The sequence below is a fragment of the Aptenodytes patagonicus genome, chromosome 4, assembly GCF_965638725.1.
Source record: "Aptenodytes patagonicus chromosome 4, bAptPat1.pri.cur, whole genome shotgun sequence".
NCBI classification, from domain to species: Eukaryota; Metazoa; Chordata; class Aves; order Sphenisciformes; family Spheniscidae; genus Aptenodytes; species Aptenodytes patagonicus.
In genome coordinates, this window is record NC_134952.1 from 63636676 (window position 1) to 63663588 (window position 26913).

At 43.6% G+C, this 26913-nt stretch overlaps 1 protein-coding gene across 5 annotated transcripts in view; it reads right to left on the minus strand.

Annotated features, from left to right (window-relative positions):
• ADGRL3 (adhesion G protein-coupled receptor L3) overlaps nucleotides 1-26913 on the minus strand; it is a 512006-nt gene that overhangs the window by 97290 nt on the left and 387803 nt on the right. For all 5 annotated transcript variants that reach the window (XM_076336963.1, XM_076336965.1, XM_076336964.1 and 2 more), the window contains 2 exons: nucleotides 3244-3549; nucleotides 905-1008 (listed from right to left, as the gene is read on the minus strand). In XM_076336963.1, the coding sequence (XP_076193078.1) occupies nucleotides 905-1008; nucleotides 3244-3549 (410 nt within the window). The remainder of the gene's footprint in view (nucleotides 1-904; nucleotides 1009-3243; nucleotides 3550-26913) is intronic.

Below are 26913 nucleotides of genomic sequence, written 5' to 3' on the forward strand. Positions count from 1 at the left end.
TGTACGGTCACCCCATCCCGTTCACCAGCGAGCACTGGCTCTCCGGGAGTGCAGTGTTGTTACCGTGCAGCAGCACAGCTAGCCCGCAACGCTGGGACTCGCTTGCTCTGGCTAAAGGAGCGAATAAATCTCCACAAATTGCTATAAGGATTCAGCCCACAGACTCTGTGGTGTAAACACACATCTGGTCTCTGTTTGTAATGAAATCAGCTGAAAGCACCACTGTGCATTAATAACAAAAACATTCAACATCTTGCTACCAAATAAGCTCTGCTTGTCTTGAACTTCTATTGTCACATGTTAATGCATTTTTAACACTGATAAATGATGAAGTGCTACAAAACCTTCATCAAGGGACTTAAGAGTGAAAAGATACGCATTACTGCGGCATTGTTTTCTATTCTATTGGTTCTTTCACAATTTGGTCAGAAGTTAAAGACAGAAAGTCAGAAGTGCGATACAAAAATTTCATACTGAGCCTGGCTTTCATTGGTAAAGATTTCTCAACTACAGGGTTTATCCTGTGCTTGTGTGGCATGAGAAAATCCTTGGGGATGCGTGAAAGGGAAAGTTTCCTTTTGCAGTAAGTTGGTATTTTCCATATGTCCACCCACCTCCTCCTCCCTCTTCCTCCTTCTCTTGCCACAAACAAGAACTGTCATTCACTCTAGTTTAATTCCACTCTCCAGTCCCTCTCCTTTGCCTTTCCCTCACCCTCTTTGCCTTCATTTCCAGCAGATTTTTACAGTCTTGCTTTCTCCTTGCAATTCCTGGCTACTACGCATGGCTCATGCTTTATGTGTGACTGTTGGTCACTTTGGGTTCCCCACTGTGAAAACAACCAGGAAGCTCAGGAAGGTCAGCGTGTAGACTCAGTGTGGTCAACACACAGGAAGGGTTTTACCTTCTGAGTGATGTGGTTGATCCAGGGAGAAGAGCAGTTGCTGAGATCAGGTCCTTGGGGCTCCCAGATCCCGTCTGGTGCAAGACACCGGAAAGTTGCAACACCTGGAAGAGGAAAGCCACTGTGTTCAGTGTTATTGGTTGAATTTTGCCCCCAGGACCCCATGTCACAGGCTTCATTTCACAATGATGGACACTTCATGCAAAGTGTGGGAGCTTATTAGTGCTCAGGACCTTGGTAGGAAACTTCCGAGTCATCTCAGTGTCCTTGTCTCCCATCATCTTAGTGCTTAGGGGCCCTAAGACATAAAAGACCCGTGAAGTAGTACAGGGATATTATCTCCATTTTGCCAAATGGAGACTACAGACAGAGGGCTTTGCCTTAGGCCAGGCAGGAAAGCTGCTAGGGACTAAGAAATCAAAGCTGGATCTCAAATGCTGAGCCAGCACCTCAAGTGCTCTGGCCCACCACTGGCGCCCCAAGATCAGACCCTGCGCCTCAACTACCTTGCTGCTTTACGAAGATTTTACTGCTCTGAAACATCATTAAACCATTTGGGTGGAAACACACAAAAGTTTAAATGCTACGAATGCCAAGATGTAACGCTGGGCTTTACTGTCCACGCCCAGACTTCAAGAGGGACATTAGACGAGCGTTTTGTTTGGCAAGGGCCGCCCAGATCCCTGCTGCAAAAGACAGTAAAGCGCCTCAGGCCCTTGCAGACAAAGAGAAATGTGTCTGAAATGGTGCAGTTAAAGATCTTTAAAAAGCAAGAAAGCCGGTACACTTAGATTAAAGACTCTGCATCCTGTAAAGTGCTCTGCCCTGCAGAGCCGAACTTTTCAGCAGAGGAGTGAATTACAGGCTAGGTCTGATGGTAGCACCGATTAAAACCAGTGAGAGTTTGCTCATGACTTCAAAGGGAGTTGGAAGAGGTCCACTGCTAATATACCACAGTTTTTAACAAGTCACATGAATCACTGAAATTAGAGATGGGAAAGGCTTATTGCCATCCCCTATCAACAAGTTGGGTTATTTATTTTTTTCTTTAGCTATTTTCATCCAGTCCTTAGCTCTTGTGCTTAGAAAAGGGCTCCCTGCATCCAGCCTTCATCTTCCTTTTTTATCTTTTCTTTCCTTTTTCACAGCTTCAGTTCAGACTATCCTTTCCCCTCTCTGGGAACCACATGATACTTTTTGCATTAATTTTACCAAGTGGGGCTGGGAAAGACAGGAAAAATGTTCTTTACTTATTCTTACCACTGACATCTTTCCATGCCCCTCATACTTTAATGTATATTTTATCAGTCTGACCTCACCAAATTCAAGAGAGTCAGTATTCATATACACAGGTGAATGGCTCTCTAGGGCAATGGAGCGGCGAATTAACAGAGAGTCTCCTCTACAAGCCAGATCCCTCCAGCCCTTATTTTCAGGCAATTTCCTCCACTTTTTGATTTCTTCTTGGCAAGCGGGTTCTCAGGGCTGGACACCAAGACTAGCTTGAAAAATAAATACTTTTGGAAAACTGCATTTGTTAAAATACAGCAAACTGAACCATATGCCAAAACCCATTCCTCATTCAACCATGTTTTAATTTGGACAAAAAATTTCCAAAATTTTTTTGGAACCTTTTGGTTCCAAAAGCAACCTTTTGGAAGAAAATAACTGGGGGGAAGAATAGAAGAAAAGGAGCAATATCCAAGAAACAATAAATCATTTTGAAAGATTTGGCTTTGTTTCCTCCCTGCTTTCCCTGCTGATCACGCTGGATGCTGGCTGCAGTTTAAAAAATCACTCACGCTGGTTCAGGAGTGCAATCTGGGAATACCTGTGCTCCAAAATGCTGGCCACGGCCTTTGAAATGCAAACAGTGCAGCACAGAGCTTCAGAATGTAAATTTTGCTGATTTCCCCCACCCCTCACCCCCCCAACCATGCAAAGCATCAGCCACCAACACATCAGTCAATGAGCTGAGGGGCTACAAATACAGGCAAAACCAGGGATAAGCAGGTGCATCGTACATAACTTCTGGAGGCAGAGGCTCTTATAGCACATCAAGCTCAACCCCACAAGGTCGTTAGCTTGTACTCTCCTTCGGCCAGAGCTTGGGATGCCAAAGATCCTGCACAACATGCTCAGCATATTGAGGCTTCGGCCCCGGCCAGCTGCTTGCCATACCTCACCAAGGCAATGTAGACCTGACAGAAGGCATCAGCGTGCTCCACTGATGAAAGCACGTGTGCCACAAGGGGCCCGTGGGCAACCTGGTTGCACACTCACAACGTCCCATGGGCAAACAGAGATGGCTCACCGTGTCCTCCCACCCCTCAACTCACCTATTGAGCCCATGGGACATGGCTGCTTTGCCACCTGGCCCTGCCGAGTCCGAGACCACATAATATCGCGGGCTTCCATGGGGTCGCAGCTCTCCGCGCCGGCCGGTGGAAGCTGGGAGGAAGCGGGTGGGAGGTGCGTGGTCATTTCATCAGGGACATCGGCCATGGGCGATGGTGTGCTGGTGCTCCTGTTCCTCCTGCCCGAGGCCGAGGTGGTGGTGGGGCGGCCAGTGCTGCTAGTGGCTACCCGTGGCGTGGTGCTGGCAGTGGTGCTCCCTGGGCCCAGAGCCCCCGATGTTGATACTCCTGAAATAAAGGCAGAGCTGATTAAAGAGAGGAAGGAAAAAAGGGACTCAAGCCTAGGTCCCGAGGATGTCCCGTCTGCCGACTGTGGTGGCCTGTGAGGTGTAGTTGGACCCATAGCTAATGCAAGGCTTGCTGCACTCCCACCTTTCAGAGAGAAGCTGGAGCACACAGTAAGAGAAGCACACAGGGGGGCAATGACCGCTGGAGCACAACCGATTTTCCAAAAGCACTAGCATCTGATGAAAATAAAGCAGCACTTTATGCCCTCACCATTTTTCTTCCTGGCATTTTAATGTAAAAATCTTATTTTCCATCTTTTAGGGAACACCTAGCACAGAAGTGCTTTTAATTTTTTAGTGTTGCTGAAGACCCAGCTGGTTTGGACAGAAAAACATTTTCCACGGCATAATAAAAAAAAAACACACCACAAATCCATCCCCAAAACGGCAGTGCACAGAGGGATGAACGCCAGGCTTCAGAGTCACAGTTGCTCCATCGCCAGGCTTCAGAGTCACAGTTGCTCCATGTCCAGCAACATGAATAGGAGTTTCTACATTAAAGACAGCCATGTGTGAACTCCAGCCTAGCCAGAAATTAAAATTAAATGTGAGAATCACTCTGTTGCCCCGAGGAGCAGCCTCTTAACTATCCAGCTGTGTGAGCAGGCTCAGCCTGCAAGCTCCTGAGAGTGGAGACTGTCCTCTCTTCTAGGTCCAGTGAAGCAGACCACGCTCACTATTCATGCAATATTAGTTATTAATGTATAATGATATTGCTGTCACTGGAGTTCATTCAAGTCAACCTATTTCAAGCATAGAGATGCCTGCCTTTAGTGTAAATTAGAAGTTTTTCCATTCTGAAAGGGTGTTTTTGTTATTTCAATAATTTAAGCCCATGGTGCTGTGAGCAATTCTCCTGCCCCAGAGTAATCAATAACATGGCAGTTGAAGCACACACTTGCTCTGGTTTTAGGTAATTTTACTCCAAGCCTGAGACAGCCTCTCCTCAAGCTTTAAAACTCAGCAGCATCATAAACATAATTTTCTAAGGGATCTAAGAGACCTGATCTGAAATGAGGTCTCCTGAGCTCATTGATGAGTTTTTCCAGCCTTCTCATGCCACCTCCCTTCCACTGGGTTTGAATGAACTCCAAAAAATACAATGCAAAATCCTGCACACATTGACAGATTTCTTCTAGTTTCTGCTCAAAGCTGTGCTAGATCACCAAGCAACGATTTCCATCTGACGTTACAGGGAGGATTAAAATTTGTAGAGAACTTTGGCAAATATTATCTGTTTTTACTACAGCTGGTCTTGCCATGAGTACATATTTTATTTCTTCAGAATAATGGTTACCCTGGTAGATAACAATCTGCAGAAATTTTCCCATTTACTCATGCAATAACAAGTTATTTTCCATTTGCAAAATGACCTACACTACAGGCGCAGAAGTACCGAGTAGATATAGTGGGTGAAATTTCAAAGACAAAACTAGCAACCCCCCTTAAAATCATTCTTACAGTCATTTGTGAGCATATAGAAACATATACTGAGCACCCAGGAGCTATCCCTTGATCCTCACGCAGGGGTGCTGCATTTTTGAGCCTAGTTTTCATTGACAATCATTGAATATCTTGCAGCGTGTTGTTTTTGGAATAGCTCTGGCAAGTTTACTGTAGCAGCTAGGTACAAGGGATTTAATGGCATTTTCCTTTAGCCATAAAAAAAAGAGTTGTTTTATCTTTCATGAACCCCTTGGCACTAGTGTCGAAATCTCTTTGAGGTCTTGTTCTTCCAACATTTTTCTTGTTCAGCTGGGCTTTCTCGCTGCTTTTAAAAATAAACACCTCTACCATTTACATAGGACAAATTATAAGAAGACATAAAAGAGCTGCCTGGAAGTGGCCTAACAGAGTGAAATGGATGGGATACCACTGAACTCAGTTCAAAGGTCTGATTATTCAATGAGTCAATTTGGTAATGAGCTCCAGCAAACATGATCACCATGCTAACACCACCCAGTTTCACCAGCCCCAGGCAGCACCACTTGCTGATTTTGCTCATACAACTGTGTGCTTTAAAACGAAGTTAATTGGTAAGAAGGGAAAGAACAAGAGATCAGGATCATTTACATATAAATGATTCTCAAATCCAAGCAAAACCATGAAGAGACTTCGACCTGTGCAAAATTACCTAAATCCTACAGCACAGAACAGAGATCGAGCCTCCAGATTAACTCAGGCTGCCAATAAACTGAATTTTTAACTCGGGGAAAAGCAGCATTGCAGCATCGCTTTAACAGAGGGATTCTTCAGATAATACTTCGTAATACAATCTTTGCTCATAGACAAGCAGTAACCTTTAAAAATCATCAACACTATTACAACTAGAAATGTATAATTTTGATTATGTTACTTTTACTACTTGTTTTTACCATGTGTTGCCATATCTAGAGTTTAAAGACAGCTTTTGGGTAAGACTCAGTTTTTATTCCTAGGCTTCAAATCCAAAACATTCATGAGACTTTGCAGACTTCGATTCCATGGAGCACAGCGCTGGGATAGCTATTTTCACAGTGCTCCCAAGAAAGCAAACTGTGGCTGTGGAAACATCTCTTCCCCAGAAACCCCCCAAAGTGATACTTCACTTTTTTCTTCCCTGCTCTATCTAGAGAGCTGGCACTAGTAGCAGAAGACTTAAGTTTTGCCATCATTCAGACTAGAGCTGCAGCTATTAAAAAAACCCAAAACACTTCCAGCATCCACAGGGGAGCAACTGCAACTCCCAGAGGAGCCTCTCTCTACTGCCGGCACATTGACTAGCAAGAAAAAGAAATTACTAGTTTTTCCCTTCTTTCTTTTATTTCCCAACCTTTACACAGAGCTCAGGCCTCTGGAGGAGGAATTTTGCTTGGCGGAAGGAAAATCATGGGAGGGATTTGCTCATAGGGAAAAACCTTGAATAAATAAGGGTCTGTCTGTCTCCGCCCCCCTTCCCCCCATTTCCTTCTTTTCACCTTTCCTGGCCTAACATGACAAGTGCATGACTGGCCTAAGCCCAGCGCTTCCTATCTGCCACTGGGAAAATCCAGCACACGTGTCATCTTACCTTCTGCTCTGCTCACCTCTTCCTGGTGCTCCCAGACATGGGAGACTGCTTTTCCAGATGACTCTGACTAGTGTTTTCCTATCACAAAAGCAGCTTTGATTGCAAGCAAGGCTATTTGCGATCACTACCAAGCTACCTTTTCTCTCATTCTTTTCTTTTGGCACCTAAGTATCCAGCCTATGACCCGGTGTCCTCAATAACTGAAAATAGTTTTCAAGAGATGTCATGTGTTTTCTGTCCCATGGATGAAGATAACTGGGTGCCCCTCGAGCAGAAATTGCAGACAAGATTTCCTGGGTGAGGTTCACTGGCTTTTGCTAGGTAACAGATGACAAGACATCCGTCAAGCTCTCTCCCGGGGGTTGCAATCCAAAGGTTTAGCCTGACAGCTATGTGCTACAAGCCAGCGTTCGCTCACGTAATTGGAAGGAGAGGCCACACTCCAAGTTTCATGCACAAGGTCCAAGCAAATCATGATGACTTCACTCTCTGGCGAGTTTTGCGTTCCCAAGCCTGACACTCAAGCAGACATGCCAGGGTGCCAGCAGCCAAGAGCCCATGCTTGCTCCCTGCGCTGCAGCTGGTGCAATGCTCGAGCAACTGAGGTACAACTAATCCGAGGGGTTCAACATCTTCGGGAGGATACACCAATTCAAGTGCCCTCTTGAGCACGTCCGGGCTGTGTTCACAATTATTTACGTACGTCACTACTGTGTTAAGATAAATGGAGCATTGCTGGTTTCTGAAAGGCTGCGAGAAACACAAAACCTGAAGGTCCCTCCCTCCCTCCCTGCTAGTTTTGCACTTTTCATATTTGGCAACCACATCCTTTGCTTACAGCATTCTCTTTTATCATTTCTTCTTCTACTGAAGGATGGTGCAAGTTGTATTTACATAGCAAATAAGAAGGTTTAGGCACGTCTTGAAAGAAGCAGCACAAAAAAACCCAAGCCTAATACAGTTGGAGGATTATATCACAGCTGTTTTTCTGTTCTCTGCCACATAAATGCATCTCATGGGTATTAATTTTCTACAGGCATTTTCAAATGCATTTCAGAATGTTCTCTGAAACTCCCTAGAAAAAAATTATTATTGGAAAATAAATATATTCCCATTTTCTTTTGCCTTTTTTTTGGGTGGCTTTTCACCGAACTCCCTGTAAGGTGACAGAAAAGGATGACTGAAGTCAAGGAGTGCTTAGGTTGAGCCTTGCACACCCGGTACCATCCCTAGGAGCTGCATAAGCAGGTATCCATCAACACAGTCATTAACACACTGGTGGATTGCAATGTCATACTGAGTCCACGCCGCAAAAGACATCACCCTGCAAAACCATCTCGTGTTGGATGTCTGCTGGAAGACCAAAAGCCACATGCCAGTGCCACCCAGGAGCTGCGGGCCAGAGAATCAACAAGGTGAGATTAGCCCCTAAATTATGTACAGCTCCTTCCACGTGTTTGAGAGAAACTATGATTTATTTTTACTGCAGGCGAAGGCCAAGCAGCCCTCACATCAAACATCTGAACAGCTCTCCCCTGTGCTCACACGTGCCATTATTTGGGGAAGCTGAGCCAGAATTGTGTGCGAACATAAAAGTTCACACACTGCTTTTGGAGGGGATGGGGTTGTGTTTTTTGTTGTTGGAGCTTTATTGACTGATACTGACAGAAGGCTTGCAAAAACCATTGGTGGGAAGAAAAGATTTGATATGCGATGGCCCCAGAGGGTTCAACACAGCACGTTGTCTTCAACAACACAACTGCATGTAGTCCTGCGCCCTGAAAAAGTTATATGAAGTACGATACGTAGCTCTTCTTTTTCCTCCCTCTTACCTAACATCTGAAATAGCAGAGGAGGATGCTGCATCTGAAAGAAGAAAGGTCCATTCCCTCGTGGACTGCTGCCAAATGGAAAACCCCTTTCTGGATTTTTTTTTCTACCTCTTCCAGTAGGGGATCAGTTTTTGTGCCTGAGGCTACTCTGCCCACATGTGACTATTCTGCTGGGCCTGGGCAGATGCTGCAATGGATATGGGTCAGATGTTGAGTTCCCTGTACTAGGAGGAAAGCTACAGCTCTGGTCCAAGACACGGTGCAAACTCAGCTATTTCAATGCACTTCAAGCTGGAATCGCTTAACATGCAGGGTTTTTTCCTCTGAATCTCAGTTTGAGCATTTAACAGTAAACAACAAAGAAGGAGGGCTGAAGTGTGCAAAATCATCACAACAGGCTCAAGTCCAGTCAATCCACCCCAACTCTTCCTTTCTCACTGCACCACAACTCTCAGCAAGACAATTAGTACATTCAAAGCAAGCCACCACATGGGACCAATTTCCAACAGGCAAAAAATATGTCTACCAAAGCCCTTTTGAATCAAAGCTTTACATTTCTGACAACGATCAACTGTTCATTACATGTGCTGGATTGCTATGGAAAGGTTGTTTTGTCAAAAACATTCTAACTATTATTGCAAACTTCCATGTTTTGCCTGAAAAAATGAGAACCCAAACAGCAGCCTGGCTCTTTTTTGGTGAAATATCAACTTTTATGCTTCTGTGGGGCTTTTTTTTTGTGTGTGTGAGCACTTAATACTTTTTCTGGCTCCCAACTGCTCTTAGTGTCAGGTCCCTAATTTAGTTGTCATTTGAATAAAAGAAGCTACTTTTCTTTTTTCTTCTTTTCCGCTCTGACCCATTCTTCTCCAAGAAATTACTGGATCCCGCTTAAAATATGTAACTTCAGAGATATCAGACAATGTTTTAACTGTCATTGGCACGAGGTTACAGCACATCGGCATATCTAGCAATACCAGGAAATTAAGTGGTACAGCACATGAGTATCAGCTGTTGTCTTCACCATAGTCCTCTTCTATCAGAAGACAGTTCCTAAAGTCTTAGCTCTGTTTTCCTACCCAGGACCTCTGCCAAATGCACCTTCATGAACCTCTTGCCCATCCAGCAAGGCCATTAATGCCATATTGCTCTTTCCAGACTTCACAACTGATTCTGAATGTTCAGGCAGAACTTTAACTGGACCATCATGCACAAGATATAAAAATTGAGCATTTTTTTCAACATCATGCTGTAATGCTTTTAGAAATGCAGATGAACTATGCCCATAGGAGGCCTGGTAAACAGGAAAAGATTACAGAAGAGCTGATCTAATAGACAGTAGATCAGGTTTTATTATAAATGGACTAATCTAATAGATTTGAGAGTTCAGTTGAAGAGCTATTTTTAGGCAATCTAGCTTCAAATCTCTCTAGTTCTCAAAAATACTGTCAGCTGTGGTTGCAGTTATTTTGAATTTCTGGATTTGAACGTATAAAATCTGACTACTGTTTTTTTTCAGTCCACATGTTATTTCGCACGGGGGGCGGGGGAAAGCATACAATCTCTTTTTAAGGGCACACCAGCTGCATATTATTACTGAATGTACAGAGTGAACTTCTAACCTACTAAACAATCTCTGTCCCCTGGCGTGATTCACATCCATCAGAGCCAGTGGTGCAGATCTTATGCACTGTCTTCCAACCTGAATCCTTCAAACTCTATTAAAGAGAAGCCTGGTAGGAATTCCCCAGTATCCCATTGTTAGAGAAATCACTTTTGATTTCAATAACAGGTGCTGTCAGTTTTTCATTCAGACCATGTTAGAGTGAAGACATGTGAGCACTACGCTTACAGCTTCAAGAGATTTACTGGAGGCTGAGATTGCCAGGTTTGTTTTTTTTTTTTTTTACTTTTAAAATAAACCATGTATATGTTTTATCCATGCAAGCAGAAACATACATTTTAGTTTCTATGCAGAACAAGCACATACATAGCTGCTAAGAGGGAAAAACAATTTTTCCTGTCCGTTAGGCAATGGATGTAGCTTCATCTAATGTGTGTTTCCTGCCTTTTGCCTGCACTTCTGCATCTTTAATTGAACAACTCGCATGTGCTCTGCAGAGGCAGTGCCAGATGGAGCCAGTCCTTCTCCAGTAGTTCTCCACTTCTGCATTTGCGATGAATGGAAGCAAGTGCAGGAGTCATAAAATGACTATACATGCCCTAGCATTTTCTGATCTATCCAATCAACGCAAGAAGTCCTTTCGAGGGCCAAAGGCAGTCAGCTTATACAACTATCCAAAACACTTCTTCAGTTGCAAGCTATAAACACAACTTTAATAAGAGAAAACTATCGTCTTCAAATAGTCTCTGTTCATCTGTGTGTGTAATATCTCCAATCTAGATGTTAGTCAGCAAGATGGCCAATTGCATTCGGATAAATGCCTTGGACTCTTTTAAACATATCATAATCTGCCTGTGAAATGGCTGGATGGTTGCTTTCCAATTTGTGAAATGGTTCAAATGCTGTAAATAAAGAAGAAATTGGACAGCTTTCAAAAGGACAGATTAGACTTTTCAATTCTCAGTGGTTCGGTGCTTCCAAGCTACACTCCTGTGATCTCCGTATTAATATTTAAAACCTGATTGTGTTATGCTGTTATCTTGAGGAAGAGGGCATAGTACAACTGAACCCAAGGAGACAACACACTGGAACTACAAGAGATCAGCTCCCTGGCCCTGCAGCATGAGTGTGTGCAAGAGGCATGGGGGGAGAGGTGGGTGGAAAGCCGCCTGGCCCCGCTTCCTCCTGTCTGGTTTGGCAGATTAAAATCACAAAGGCTGCTTTTTGTGTTTACTGTGCATCTCCCCTTACACCATGTGCACCGTCCCTTGATCCCAGCTGCTCTGAGGCTCAGGATTTGAGGTCCCTTCCCATTTCATGTACCATTGCGGGGCTTCAAAATCAGCCCCGATGCCCAGTGTTTTAAGTGCAAACACACCATGTGAGTGGGCTGGTCAGCTGAAATGAAAGAGAGGAAATGGAATAAAACACAAAATATCAAAGGTGGAGTTAGGGTTGCTTATACCCTTCTTTCTCTAACCCATGTTAGGACTGACTTCATTAGCATGCAGATCATACTGCATTCCCAGACATGAATCAGAGACCTGAAAGCAGGGCCTGCTGTCTGTACAGTAGATGTTATATACATACTGTACTTTTAGCATCCTCTAGAGCAACAGGAATGATAAACCTGCCAGCAAAAGTTCACCTTTTGTCTTTCACCAAACCCATCTATTTTCTCCTCTTGCTATAACCAACTGGTTATTTCAAACCTGATTCAAAATAACAAATCCTTCTCTATAGCTGCCAAAGTGATTTCTCTCTACAGGGCAGTTGCTCCACTCAGTCTCTGACTGCATTCACTTCTATGTTATTTATTTATTCATTCTATTTATTCTTGCTCCTACGAGAAAACCAGCCTGAACTATGGAGAGAGCTGACCATTGAAACGAGCAGAAATAGGGAAATGCTGAGAAAGGCTGTCTTTTCTCTCCTTCGATCGTGCTCTGGTGCACCTTGGTGTGGATGTGCTGTCAAGACCCCTCCTGTAAATCAGAGGGCAGGCATGGCTTCGGCCTCTCAGCCACATCGTGTTTTGGAGCCCGGATTAGCTCTACCCTCTCCCCAAACTTGCCAGCGGTTTGCCTTCTGCCCCTGGAGTGACAGATGGAAGGGCGGGAGGGAACAAGCCTGTGCTAAACAGAAAAAAAATCTTTCACATAAGCCAACCCTAAGAAGCTGACAAAACTCCATTGTAAGAATATCAATATTCAGCTACTTTCAGAAATAAAGCAGTTTCCCTGACAAACCATGAAACGCTGTTTAGCTCCCTTCCAAAACTCTTTATTACTTATGTAGAAACGTCAATATTTTGTAAAGCTCAATTCTAATAGCTGTATTCATGTTGGCTCAGGGATCTGCCTAAACAATGCTTAACTACAGGACTGGCATCTAAATTTGTTTTATAGATATCTGATGTTCTGTGGAGGGCTTTAACAATGAGAGTGCCATTAATATTATGAAAACCACATTTGCTTCAGCAAAGCGGATTTATAACAAATAAACAAACTATGCAATATACAGGGCGTTTTAAGGTGAAATGAACTGGGTAACGGTTTCAAGGATCTCCCGTTTTCATTCTAGACTTCAGTACTTACGGACACAGACAACTTGGTACACTATCAAGTCCACGCTAATGTCCTAACAAGCCTGGCGGGCAAGCATCCCTCACCCGTGTCCTGGAGGCTATTTTTTTGTTGAGGGAGGACACTGGGGTGCTGGTAGTGATGCTGAATATGCATTCATATGCCTCAGCATCTCAAGGAGATGGCAAAGATCTCCAGCCTGAAGGCTCCAGGGCCGGAGGCATTGCCATGGCTAGTCATCTCAGTTGAAAAGTCACAGCAGAAGGCTGAGAGGTAGGAAAGAACAGCATCCAAAAATCAGAAAAGGAGGTTTAATCTAACTTGTGTGGCTCTGCATCATTAAGGGCTACCAGCTCTCATGCAATTAGCTTTGGCCGAGATGTAGTTTCAAACTTTTACCCGACGGGTTGATGACAAGATGACAATACATAAGCCCAAGGTGGAAAAACCTTCAATGCTGATTTCTAGCTTTACATCTGTCAGCTTTCAGATTATTCTTGTTAATGGCTAGTTCAGACCAGCACATTGCAATGTAAGCGTGTTTTGTCTTGTGAAGCAGTGGAATATACCCATTGACCTTGTAGGACTTTGAATTGGGCCCACAGAAAAGAAAGACATAAGAAAACCTATAAGAAAGTGAATAGAAGTACTGAAAAGCAATATATTTTAGGTCGAAGCTGTATGCCCGCCTCCCCAGGTTTGGCGTGTGGTTTAGCATGCAGTCAGGTGCTAAAGTTTACATGCCCAGGGGAATTACTGGTCCAAACCAGAGGCACCAAATGCACAGAGGAACATCCAGGTGCTGCTGTGCCAGAATAGGGATTTTCCATAATGTACTCTTGGCCTGGAAGCCTAAACTGCACCTGATCCACTTGGGCTACCAACAAAGGCATTGTGGATCCTCACAAGCATCAGCAGAATCTAAGGAAGTTGGAAACTGGTAAAGAAAAGCAGATAGGATGACACAGAAATTAAAAAAGTAAATTAAATCCTTCAGAGATTTTTAAGCTGTGTAATCTCCTTGCCTTTATATAATATATACACTCATACAATTAAGTACCTGATGTCACTGCAAAGCATAAATGTGATACTTTGAACAAAAGAATCATGTCTCTCATAAGGAAAAAAAAAGATACATATATTCAGCATGTGAAAGAAGAGGAGAGAGAGGAGAGACGAGAGAAAGTCTGACCTGGTCCAATGCACATATCTTAAAAAATATACCTGCTGTCTAGCTAAAAGTGTATGTACCTTCATATGACTGCAAACTTCAAAAGCATAACAGAAACCAGGAGGAAAAAAAAAAAAGTAGTCAAGCAATTTGTATCAGATTCTGAAATACAGCAGAGACCCTTATATACTTACAGATAATACTTTAAGTATAGGATAAAACTACTGCTAAAATACAGGCTAAAAAGCTGCTGTATGCTTCTAGCACACAGCCTAAACCCCATTTTACAGCTTTCACAGGTAACATAAAATAAATGCACCAGTCTACAGTGATTATTAATTTTCCCCCTCTTCAGCATCAAATATGTTGAAATGTTTTTGTTTTGTAAATATTTTACAGCAGATCATTTAGTACATGTGTTGAGACCTGTAATGTTATTAGCCTTGAGCCTTTCACATTCCATGCATGCATCAAGAAGTCTCATCAATTTGCAGGGAAGAAGTGTATTAGTTTTTCTAGTCATTGCAGTGCTTTACAGATACTAAAACCCTCAAAACCCCTAATATTTTACATTATCCAGCCAGAACTCTCATTTTATAATAATGCTAACCCAAAATCTAGCTCACTTATGTCATCAAAAGCAACTCTTCTTCCATTATCTTAAATATAAATGAGAAAAAGCATGCAGCTGAAGCAGACAGAATAATTTATAATGAGAGGAAATCTGTCAGGCCAGGAATACTAAAAAAACCAGAGCATAACACTGAACTCATTTGGAACTGGAGGAAATAACAGACTTTCTAACATGGTGGTCAGGCTCAAGATGGGAAGGGAGGAAGAAGGCCACCTGTGATAAACCCTCGTGTTCAGCACTAAGCAAGTCAAGAAATGTTTAAACCTTCAAATAAATATTACACTTTTTTTTTTTTTTTTAAACAGGCTACAGCCTGACTGACCATTGATCAGAGACTGAGTTCATTGGCATGCCAACATGGAGCCGCTCAGCAAAATAGAAATTACAAGTGTAAACACTGCAGTGGCAAGCGGCTGATTGTTACTGCGGTGAGCACTGTAAGCACTGCAGCTGCCGTGGAGATTGTTCCAAGGCAGAGAAAACTGTGACTTTGCTTGAAGAGAGAGAAGAAGAGAGAGATTTGATTTAGGAATCTGAGTCAACCAGTCTATGGACAGGAAAAGGTAGCATCAAAAGCCATTCAATTTGCCCAAGACCTGAGGTGCTCTTCGGAGGTGCCTCACAACACTGACGACAGCAGGAGCCCACAGATTCCTGCAATGGCATTGCCTTCACTGTATCAACATTTCCATGCCCGAGCCTCGGCTGGAAATCATGCCACCCAACAGCAAAAAACTTCTGACTTTGTCTCCTGAAAAACACAGTGCCTCTTACAGCAAATCTCTGGGGCACAAAAGAAACTGCAAGCATCTCAACTATTTGGTCACCTTTCCTTGCGTTGTTTAGTTGGTGCCAAGAAAGGCTTAAGCCTTTCCATGGATAACCAGAAAATCCCGAACTGCAGTATGGATGCTAAGAACAGACTGGTGGGGAGAGGCAGGGGAAAACTCCACCCCAACCAGACAACCTAATGTCCGTATTTCCTTCTCCTCCTGCAGAGGACATAATTCATCACAGTCCACAACACACTCCTGGGAGGTGCCAAGACGTGCCAAGGATTACACTAAAACAAGAGGAGGATGGGGAAGGCTTTGATCCTCCTGTGTTATTGTATGAGGAAATTACTGGTTAATGCAAAAGAATAAGCCCTTCTCTCAGATCCAGGTTATTCCTTGAGGTATCTCCTTCTGCAAAGTCTAAAGCTCAGACAAGGTATTGGACTGAAGGGACGGCTCTTCCCATCTTCTGCGCCAAGCTCAGCATGTCCACAGTACATTTCTGAGTACAACATGTAACTCCCTAATCCTCTTGGCAGCCGTCACTCGTACAAGGTCAGTCCCCCTGGCCTACAAGATGCCTTTCCAAATTAAGCTGTTATTTTCCCTTATTAAACTTCATATTTGAGCTAAAGCAGCGACACTGATTCAGTTAAACCATTGCTGTCTGCAGCTCTCGCTCAGAGCAGAGTGCACAAAAATCTCATAGAGACCGAGATGCCTGGTCAAACAGACTCCAACGAGGCAATGGGTTGTAACTAAGGGAGATGCAACTTTATTTCAGCAACATGCATCATTTCCAGCTCCAGGGGCAGCAATGCGAATTATGCTTCCCAGCTGAGATTTTGTCTTCAGTAATAGCAATGTGCATCCTGTGCTGAAGAGACTCAAGAGCATCTCTAAAAGCAGCCTACAAGATACTGGTACCTATCAGGGCATGCTGACCCGACACTTATTTGCCACACACAGCTTTCAGCCCACCGGCGGCTGCTGTTTTGGGTGGGGATCTTTGTCCCCGAGAGGACCTACTATTCACTGCCATTCACTACCACAGAGGGAAAGGCGTGGAGATAAGGAGAAAAATCAGCTCTTGATCCAGCCAACTTTTAAACATGAGCAAGTACTCACTTGGTAACAAATCTCACTAAGCAACTTCGGCTGAATATGGTCTAATAGAAAGGAAAGTTTAAGTGTGTGCAAAGAAAACCAAATAAAACACATAAGGAAGGAACTGAATCTAAAAGCCGATATTAGATTTCTTTTCTCTATTGCACTCTGAGCAAATATTGTTCAAGGATGTTTGACAATCTGTTTGCCAGCTGAAGCGTGCAGGACTTCGATAACAACATAACAGAAGATTATGTGTCCCTTTCTGGCAAGCTGAGGCAAGTCCATGCTGCGGTGTTTGCCTAAATGAAAGACAAAACCATAGCAGAACTGTCCCAGGCCAGCCTGAGAGCATGTTGAATGAGATGGGACAGAGCTGGGGAAAGGGAAAGAGGATGCAGAGGGTGTAAAATGAGAATGAAGCCAAGTGCAAGGACCAACCTGGCTAAACAATTCCTTCCTCCTACAATTAATATTAAGTTGGCCCTTTCTAGGTTGTTTTTTCCTTTTTGATAGTATCTAAACTTTAAAGCCCAGCCTGGCTGGATAAAAGCAGTATGAGCTAAGCCAGTGTCACTGAACATTTTTCCTTTGGAGACAATTTCTCTGCAGGGATCCTCCGAAGTGGGAAATGCAGTGTTAGATTGCCTTCATCAGCCAACAGAAACATTGCACCAGTGAGGCCGAGCCCTTGCAGGTGATAGGATCCCTGCTGAAATTTCAGCCTAACATTCAGAAATCCCCCCTCTTACCCAGATTTCTCTCCCTGCATGCTGAATAAAATCTCATTCATGTGGAACCTGCATTACAGCTCTCTGGGCATGGTGTTGGCTCACCTCCACTAAAGGGAGTCTTAAATCACTATTTTTAGCTCTTTTCCTCATCCTGGGTCAGTTCCAAAACTTACCCCTGCCTGTCTCACCTGTCATTGCCTACAAACCACTTCTACATCTGCCACTTGAGTAACAAGCTGCTCCCTCCAGTTTTATTTCTCCATTGTTTTCCATTTGCTTTCCCTTCCCAGAAGAGCCTCTACCGGCAACCACATCCCGTCCTGGATCTTTCCTCAGCCTCATGCCTGCCTCTCAGCTCTCTGTTCCTTTAACTTCAAAACCAAGGATACTCCCAATGCCAACAATTTTGGACACCTCCTTGACTTGACATCTGACATCCCCCCCCCAAAAAAAAGTCCAGTGGCCACAACTTACAGTGTGGGGTGGTGCCTTCAGATCTCATTTATAATTTATTTTAAGGATTACCTTGGGATGAAGGGTACCTTGGAGATGCAGGATATTACCACTTACAGTTATCCTATCAGAGAGAGGCAAAATTAGACCTGAGAGGAGTGGGAGATTGCTCCCTGCTAACCCTGCAGTGACCATGCCCAGAGAACATGACAGTGATGGAGCAGACCTGCAGCAGCTCCATGGCTTCACCATAGCAGGAGCTCACCGCCACCGTCGCTTGCCCACCAACTCATTCCCCAGTGCTGCCATGGCCGCAGGGCAGCCCTGGAAACTGGGGCAGCCCAACAAAGCCCCGGATTAGCTTCAGTGGTATTTCCTGTTCGAGCCAGGTCTCGCCTCTCGTCTGCTTGCAGACTGCCCCAGGAATGCCGAGGCTTGGCTGCTCTGTTAGAGCCATGGGGTTTTATAAATTGCTTTTCTTAGGTGCATCTGTGCAGGAAGGGCACCTATAGGGCCCTTCTGCCCAGGGCTGCAGATCCCCAGCACACATCTCAAATTCTCCTGACAAACCTTTCCATATTCCAGGTAGGGGTCTCATGGATTGAAGGAAGCCCACCTGAGCACCGAGCGCAAATTAACCTTGTAACGCCCCAGGCATTTTCTAACATTTATCGACATCCTTCCTTCTGCAGAACCCAATGCAGTAGGCTATAGGGAGGGGAGAAAAAAAATATTCTTTCTGGCTGATGTGCTATATCCCAGTGGTAATATTTGCTGAATTACCACTTTCTCCACCTTTGGAGAGCCATAACCAGCGGGTTAGGGTAGTACTAAAGTCTGATTGCAGGGTGGAAACAACGTTCATTTTCCCACCCCAGAACCGCTAGATGAACTAGCTGTGTTTGTGTGTATATATTTGTATATACTCTTCCACCACAAAACAAATTACAATTAGAGTTAACCACATCTGATCAAACAGCACATGAAAAAGGCTGTAATAGAAGATTTGCACTCAAAACACCTGTCTCAGTATAATTGGTATTCTTTAAAAGTGATTTTTTTAAAAAGACAAGTGAAACCAAAATTGATACCTATAAAAACGGTTGTGATTTGAGCTTCTTTAAGTTAGGTGTGCTCTATCAGAACTGTAAGCAAGGACCTGGTTTTGCTAACAATAACTGAGCATACTAGAAAAACAAGTAAATTATGAGACACTCGATCCTCTAATAACCCAACTTGAAGCCAAGGGCATCCTTCATAGGCTGGAATACATTTCATCGAACGAAACTTTCCAATTGATTGCTGACAGTATAACAGCTGTGTCAGCAAAATTTCCCACGCCGCCCGTCTCTCCCTGCCACGCAGCAAGATGGGAGCACAACAAAGCCCTGTTTAAACCTTCCTTGTTGCAGGGCATCCTCAGTTTTCTCTGTGAAATATGTATTCAGTCTGCACAGTCCTTGGTGGCCAAGGTTAGGTGAGCTGCGGCAGACGCACAGCCGGCATGTGGCAATGGTACAAATGATGATAGGTAATGATTTTGTGAACACGGCCCATCATTTGGTCAGTCAGTGGGAGACACAGATAAGGATTTGTCTTACTGCATTCATGCTGAGAAGCTTTAGGTTGCAGAAGTAGCTGGATATTTATTCCAGGCCTACAATGCTGGAGGCAGCATGAGGTGTTGAGGAAGATGATGCCATCGCACACCCAACATTCACAGCATCTTCCAAGAGCTCTCAGGTAAAGAAAGGCCCATTTTATTCCCAGGCTGGTAGGCCAAGGATGGAAAGAGCTACAGAGAGCTAGAAAAATATATCAGCCCTTGAAAAGTGGGGCAGCTACACAAACACTGTCCTGAGAACATCAACAAGTTGTGACAGAGATGTGCCAAGAGAGAAAGTCAAGTGCGTGCTCCTCGGAGAGCTCCTGCTCCATGGGTCAGTGAAGGAGCTTGTGAAGCAGGCACTAGTTTAGGCTCTTCTGTTGTTTGAAATTAGTCCCTTTGAAATGTTATAGTCCCAACCAGATAAAGAAAATTCTTTGGGCACTGAATATTTAGAAAACCATTGTCCCACTGAGAGCAAAATGGCAGGGAGGAATGCAAGAGGAATGGTCTGTGCCCAGCAGTAGGGATTCAGTCCTGTGCAGCCTGTGCCCTTATGAGTGGGTTAAGCAGGACTTTGCAGGCTTCCCTTTCCCTTAATTTTGCATTTCATTATTTTTCCCATAGGAAAAAAATGCAAACACAATGGGTAAGACATTGAGGTCAAGACTTTCATAAACAGGATGCCAGTGTTAGTCTCTGAACAAGTGGCCTGATTTTTAAAAGTACTAAGAAAGCAGTATCTCCCACTGCCTTAAAAAAAGCACTGGCCTTTTGAGTATCAGGTTATTTAGGGGTCTCAGTCTTACTTTCCCTCTGAGTTTCATCTTCCCATAGCACAGGCTCAGTACTGGCTCAGGAGTCCAATCTAATGAAGTTGCACATGTGAGGCCAGATCTAAGAAAATCCTAAAAGAATAAGGCCCCCATTTCACTCAAGCTAATTGGGAAATCCTGAGTGCACCTTGCCGAGCACTGACTGCTATATTTACATCACACCTCAAATACCTATAATTTCCAGTAAACCACAAACATCCTCTTCACGCATCTACATGACGCTCAATTTTGGCATGTGCTCTTCCGAATCTCAATCTGGAGGTGCCCCTGTCTCTCAACGGCAGAGGGAACCCAGTGGATGGTTTACCCATCACACTTTAAATATAGCTCAAGATGGCTGAAATCCCTCCCATGGTTTGCTATCTCTGTACACATCTCTTTGCATTTGCCAGACAGAATTAGAAGCAGGGCCAGCCTTTATTATGGTCAGGTTAGATTAGCGCTCGTGGTTAAAGTAGTGTCTCAGGGCTAAGGAACATCTGCTTCAGATTTGCTCTGAAAAACCTGAAGAGAGCCTGTGCTGCCCTATTTGTCCCCACTCATGGCAAAGAGCCCCACAACAGCCTACGTGTACCTTCTGCCTCCTACATCACTGTTCAAGTCTCAAATCAATTGCCTTTGGTGCTCGGAAAAAAAAAATATCTCCTTTCTTATCAGCTTTTGAACAAGTTTCACTGCTGGAAATAGAATTTCTATCCATGTATTTCTGAATTGCTTTGCACAATATACTCTATAAAATCTTCAGAAAATTCTATGTGAAATGGAGCACTGATGGGTTTTGCACCTGGAACTGAAAGGGACTGATACTTTTTGAAGTATTTTGATTTGCCTTTTTTCTATAAAAACTGTATTAATTATTAGTAATAATACAAGACATAACTTAAGGAAACAGACTACCACAGACTAAACTTGTTAACCTGGTAGTGCAGAGCATGGCAGCATATAGTCCCCAATTCAGTACAGCTTTTAAGCCTAGGCTTAAGGCTATTTAAGCCAACACTTAAGAGCCTAGCATGGGCTGAACTCATTTACCAGACACAGACACAGACTTTTAAACCCTCATTCGCTTACATCCTCCCCAGGAGATGAAAAAAAGACAGATCAGCACCAAAAGATGAGGCAGGATTAACACAGAGATCCAGCATCTCTCCCAAGCAGCGTCTACCTAGCAACAGAGATGTGCCGACCCCAGGTCGCATTACAGAGGACAAGAGTGTATGAAATGCATTTTGCTATATACTAGAGAACAAATGAAATCATATATAAGGGATCAAATGCTGCAATAGCACAACGCAGGTCCTGCTTTATCTCTGTGCCCATCAGTTCATTCCCAACAAGGGGTGAATCAGACTTAATCTTTCGCACAAACTCCAACAAACACTGTTTCAATTGAAAAAGGCTTAAGGTGAGATTTACTTTTTTCCATACAAGCTCCTGCCACAACCACTGTCAAGATACTTGCATGCATTAAAACATGTCAGATACTAAATCATGAAGTATGTTATATTTCTTTTTAAACACAACTAAGCATTTCATTGAAAAGGACTTGTACCATCCTAAATTTTAATTCAGCTCCTGTTTGTCTAAAAGATCATCTTCTCCCTCTGCAGTCTCACTGTGCTACAGCTGCTGCGGCTACCATAATACTACACACGGACACATTGATATAAAGCTAAGTGCTTTTTTTAATATACTTAAGAAAAAATAGATCAAGCTTTCTTGAACCTTGTTAGCTACTTGTGTTTGTCCTCTCCTCGCACCAGGAGCAGATCCTGGTGACAAAAAGCTAAGCAGTGCCAAAGGTTACAACGCCACAGACAGAGAGCAATAGGAAGGAAATACATAACAGAAATAAATCAGTCTCTTAGTGAAGAAGGACCCTGTTTCTGAATAAATGTTCTCAAGAGGAAGGAAAATCTGCGATGAAAACCTAAGTTTTATAAAACATAGCTAATTTGCTAAATTGCCTCAGAACAGACTGGTTTTTTTTTTTTTCCTGAAGATTTCCATGGAGATACCAATGTTCCCCACATAAAGGACTCTAAAAGCCAATAATATAGTATCTGCTTTTACACCTCACCAAGACACCTGACACACAGCACTTCTTGACCTGTGCTGGTCTTCCAGGTGCTGGACGTGACGATCCAACCTTTTGGCTGTTTGATGAGAGGAGATCTGTGTCCAGTTCTTGCTATTTGCAGGTTTGTGATTTTTCTTTCAGCTGCCAACAAATTTTCAAACATATGATATGCTGCAGATTTTGTGGTTTGGATTTCCTCCAGCACTTCACTAACATCTGCCAAATTCCTGTTAAATTCAACACTGGTTGATGAGCACTTTCCGATGGTGTGAAACTTAATGCAAGTAACTAGTGGAAGCTTGGGAGCAATTAAATTTTAATCAGAGATAAGTTCAGTTTTCGGCATTGTGAGTTATCTCTAGTGTCTAAATAGCTAATATCTATAATAATCCTCTTCTCCTCTTGTAATCAGCAGCATCGAGCCGCAGAAAGGGAGAAAAATAACAGCTTAAGAAGTCCCCTTCCCAAGAAAGCCACCCAACGTATTAATAATCTATGCAGCCTTCCTCTCTGACACGCCATCTGTATCTCAAATTACTCAGTTGTGTTTTCCAGGTGGATCCAAGCATCTGCCCCTCTCCCAGCTGCCTCTCCTCAGTCTCCTGCCCAAGATGGCCCCTCGTGCCCAGCTCTGCTGGCAGGGCTGCTCGTCTCACTGCTCTCCAATGCGTTTTAGGCCAAAGGAGCAAGGCTAACACTTCCTTTTGAAATCACATACAGCTTCCTTCCACCCTCCTTCCAGCACACACCAGGTCCTTGAGTGCGAGCTGGCTTTTGCCTGGGTTCTTGGTTTCTTCCTCCAGCTGTGCCTGGGGCAGTGGGACACCTCCAACCCTCCTCCAATTCCCTTCTTCCCATGCACTACCAATTTACAGATCTCCTGCCAAAGGCTGCCTAATCCACAGCCTTCCCCATCCTTGTAAACGTGCAGGACGAGCACGATGGCTCCTCATAAAATAAATCAAGCCTTTCTACCTCTCGGTAAGTGACGGATGCAAGTCACGGTCCTTTTACTGCGTTGCCACAGTGGGCTCAAAGCTTTCCCACTGCTCTTCCAAGTTCAAAAAATCCCCTGTCATCAACCTAGAGACTATTTTTGCACACGCTCCAGCAGGACCAACATAGCAAGTGGAGCTCAGCACCTCCCAGGCTGTTCTTAATGGAAAACATATGCTCCAACACAAGAGTTGGTGGCTGAGGTCTGGGAACCATTCAGAGAAGTGGAAGAATCTCTGCAAAAGCCACTCTTTGGTACAAAATCTTTGTTCGCAGGCGGACACACGATCAGAGCCGGGCTTCAGGGAAGCACAAAATGCAGCGGTGGGCTCCCTGGCCTCAAAAGGCTACATAGAAAGCAGAAGAGATAACAGAAGCTGGGGAATTTTTTTATTTCTTTGCAAGTGAAAATATCCTAAACACCCTCAGCATGTGCAGCTTGGGGAAGTTAGATGAACAGCTGCCTGGAACTGAGCACTAATTCATCCATTTTGCGCTCTGTTAATGAATACAGACAATGGAAAATCAGTAGATGCAGAAAACCCACGATTTTTACGGATTTACAGACTGATTTTCTGTACCTCATCTAGTCATTTCTATGCCTGTGCAAAGTGACGGCACAGTTGGTGTAAAGTACTACCAAATTATCATAGGGATATTTTTACCCTCCATTTCCACTGGTGCGGCAAATGGCTACAGGTGTCAAAGGCAAAAGAAAATGTCTTTTAGCAGAGAAAAGGAATATTCAGCAAAACTGAAAATGAAATGAATTTGTTATCCCTACTGCTGTCTCCAGTTCAGATAACGTGCAGGGATATGTACTACTTCATCTCCACTAAACCGTGTTTCCCTCTCCACCCCTGCCCCAAATTTTTCCCATTTAAAGTGGTGTGCGACCACCAGGATCTCCTTAGAGAAAGGCAGGAGAAGCATCAGTCCCAGTTGCAATTCTGTGCTGGAACAGCCTCCTTCTCTCACATTTCTCACCTGGTAAGATCTGTACCCCACTATACATTTCTCTTGGTACATTACAGCTTGCAGCTCAAATCCAGCTGGATTAGTGACGAACTGCACTGTGCTCAAGGAGAGATTGAACACAGAGTGAACAAACCATGTTCTGACTTGCACAGCCTCTCCTGGACCCTAGTTTTAACTTTTTTCCCCAAAACCCACTGTGTAGGGTAAGAGAAACATCTTCATAAAATGTGCGTGCAGCTATGAGACAATCCTCTTTCTTTAGTTAATGGCAAATTTTAAGGCCACGGTCATTATGACAAGACAGCTATTCCCATGTGCAAATGCAAAATCCCTTTGAAGCTGAATATATCCACAGTTGAAAAATGCACCAAATCCCAAGTTCCGTTAAGAGGAGGAAAGGGGAAATTTCATTTTCAACCAAACCAGCAAGGATAATGCAGCCCAGCGCAATGCCATTACAGTATGCACACTTGAATAAACCATCCCTCTTCGAAAGTACAAATGGAGACTCTACTTCTTGCATTGGTTCACAGACTTCTAAAGTAAGAAGGCATTGTGGCATCATCTGCTCACCTCTGTGGGAACCAGACGGCATCATTCCACCCCTGTGCCAAAACTTCAGGCTCTAGGGTTTGTATCACTGTCACATCTGCTGAATCTGCCTGCTGAGAAAGCAGTGACTCTTAGCCAAAAATTGGCTAACCACCTTTTATCTTTGATATGGGCATTCACTGCATTGAGTTACTACAAAGCTACTCCAGCTAATCCCCAGCATTATTAAGCAGAGCCCAACAGACTCGCTATTGATCTTATTCAGTGTCATTTTTGCATGCACGCACACAAAACCCATAAACAAACAAGCAGCCCCCCAGAAACTGTAGGTCGAGAACAGACAAAATCTTCACTTTAAAAAGAAGAGAAAATCCCACCACTTTTCCAGGTGAAATTAGCTATGTCTATTCTTGATATCTAGAATGCAGTGAATACCACAGTCTCCAAAAACCATGGCAACCAGAAAATATGAGCAACACCTTTTTTTTTTGCTTAAACAGTTCTTCACACGGCCGAGACTCCTGCTTTGGTTTTTAAGATAAAACCAAAGTTTTAACTTAAGATAAAAGTGCGGCAGCTGAGAGGCTCCAAGCTGGAGTGCAGCTGCTGGATGAACCGTGCATGATTTCAGGGCTTTGGGAGGTTTTGCACCACGTTTCTTTGTTTTTTTCACTCAACTGCATTCAATCAAAGACTTCAGCTACCCCTCACTCACAGCCAGTATCTCCACCTGTGTGCATCCACCCTTGGAAGGAGTTTTTTCTATCTGAGAAGTAGCCACATCCAATAATATGAGGTGTTTGGACAGACCCTTTTCTTTTTTTTCCACAGTGCTATATAACTTTATTTTCCCTATAATTTTTTTACCTTTGTCCACTTAAAAAAAAGGTGAAATATCACCAAACAAAAGCAGAGCAACAACCTACATTAGGGCAAGAGCCAAGAGACAGTAGCAATATACAGCTCTCTCTCTGAAGCAAGGGTAGAGATTACTGCCATTTAAACCCACTTCCACCTTGCAATTTCCACCATTTCTTGCTACTTTGCAGCCCGGTGTATTAAAAACCAAGACACCAGAGCCAAGGTCTGACTTGAAGAGAAGCCCATCTCCTTCTGCTTGGGAATTACATCATATTTCAAGGCAACATACATCTTGCTGTGGACAAAATTAAGTCCAATAAAACCAATTTCCGCTTTGACATTATTCAAACATGGCCACAATCAAATAGAGTAGAAAGCCAAATGAAAAACCCAAGTGCTAAAGTGATTTCATAGATGAAGGCTGAAAAGCTCCACAGATCTGAACCCCTCCTGCTAAAGACGGATGCCCTGCAGTATATTACAGTCTATGCACTGTAAAATTCTGTGACTTTTAGCTATACTCATTATTTTAAGTGGATCATGTACTACACTCCCTTCTGCAACAGCTTTAGTCCCACTACGTGATTATCTTTTCCTGTAGTACCACACTTTTCAGAATAGCAGCACACCAGAGTTGGGAACAAACCCCGACAAAAGAAATTTAAGGACAAAAGAAGCATTGAGGGATACAGCTTCAATAACTACACTGGGGATGGCTGTGGTTCACCCTTGCTTGGGGCTGCTGCTGTAACTGTGTGAAATACCTTTGCCTTTTGAAAAGTGCTGTATGGAAAACTCTCAGCTATCCAGTCAGTAATATTAGCTTCTTTAAAGATTTCTGATAAACTGCATCAGTCTTTAAGTGGACACAGATAAAAAAATCTTAGTATCTTTGGACCTAGTGAAAGTTCCCTATATATTTTTTTCTTTATTCTTCACCCATGTAGCTTTTGGCCAGCAGCCCACAGAAGTCCTGTCCTGTTTCCTGAGTCTGCAATAGAGTGGCAGAAGAGATTTTCGCTAAATCCTTGCTGATCTGACAGCGACTTCCAGTCCCTGACTCTGAACCCTCTCATCTAGCATGGTATCATGAAAATGCCCCCTTTGCAACTCGCCCCAGCAGTCCTGACACAGCTTCAGGAAACAAAGCATACGAGCAGATGCATCCGTGTCATTTAAATACAGGGATGCATGTTAAAATAACCTCTAAGCAGCAAATTAAATATATGATGTGCTACCTCCTCCCCACCAGCCGGCAAGGCATGGGGAAGCAGTAGCTGCACTACCACCCTGAGGACACAAAGAGCAGAGCCAAGGCTGCATCTCAGCCCTGCCTGCAAATTGCAGGGAGTGTTTCCAATCCTTTTCCTTTTTTGTTTTTCCCTTCTATTCCCTGCTCCCCCGCTCTTTTTTTGGGGGGTATGTGAACAA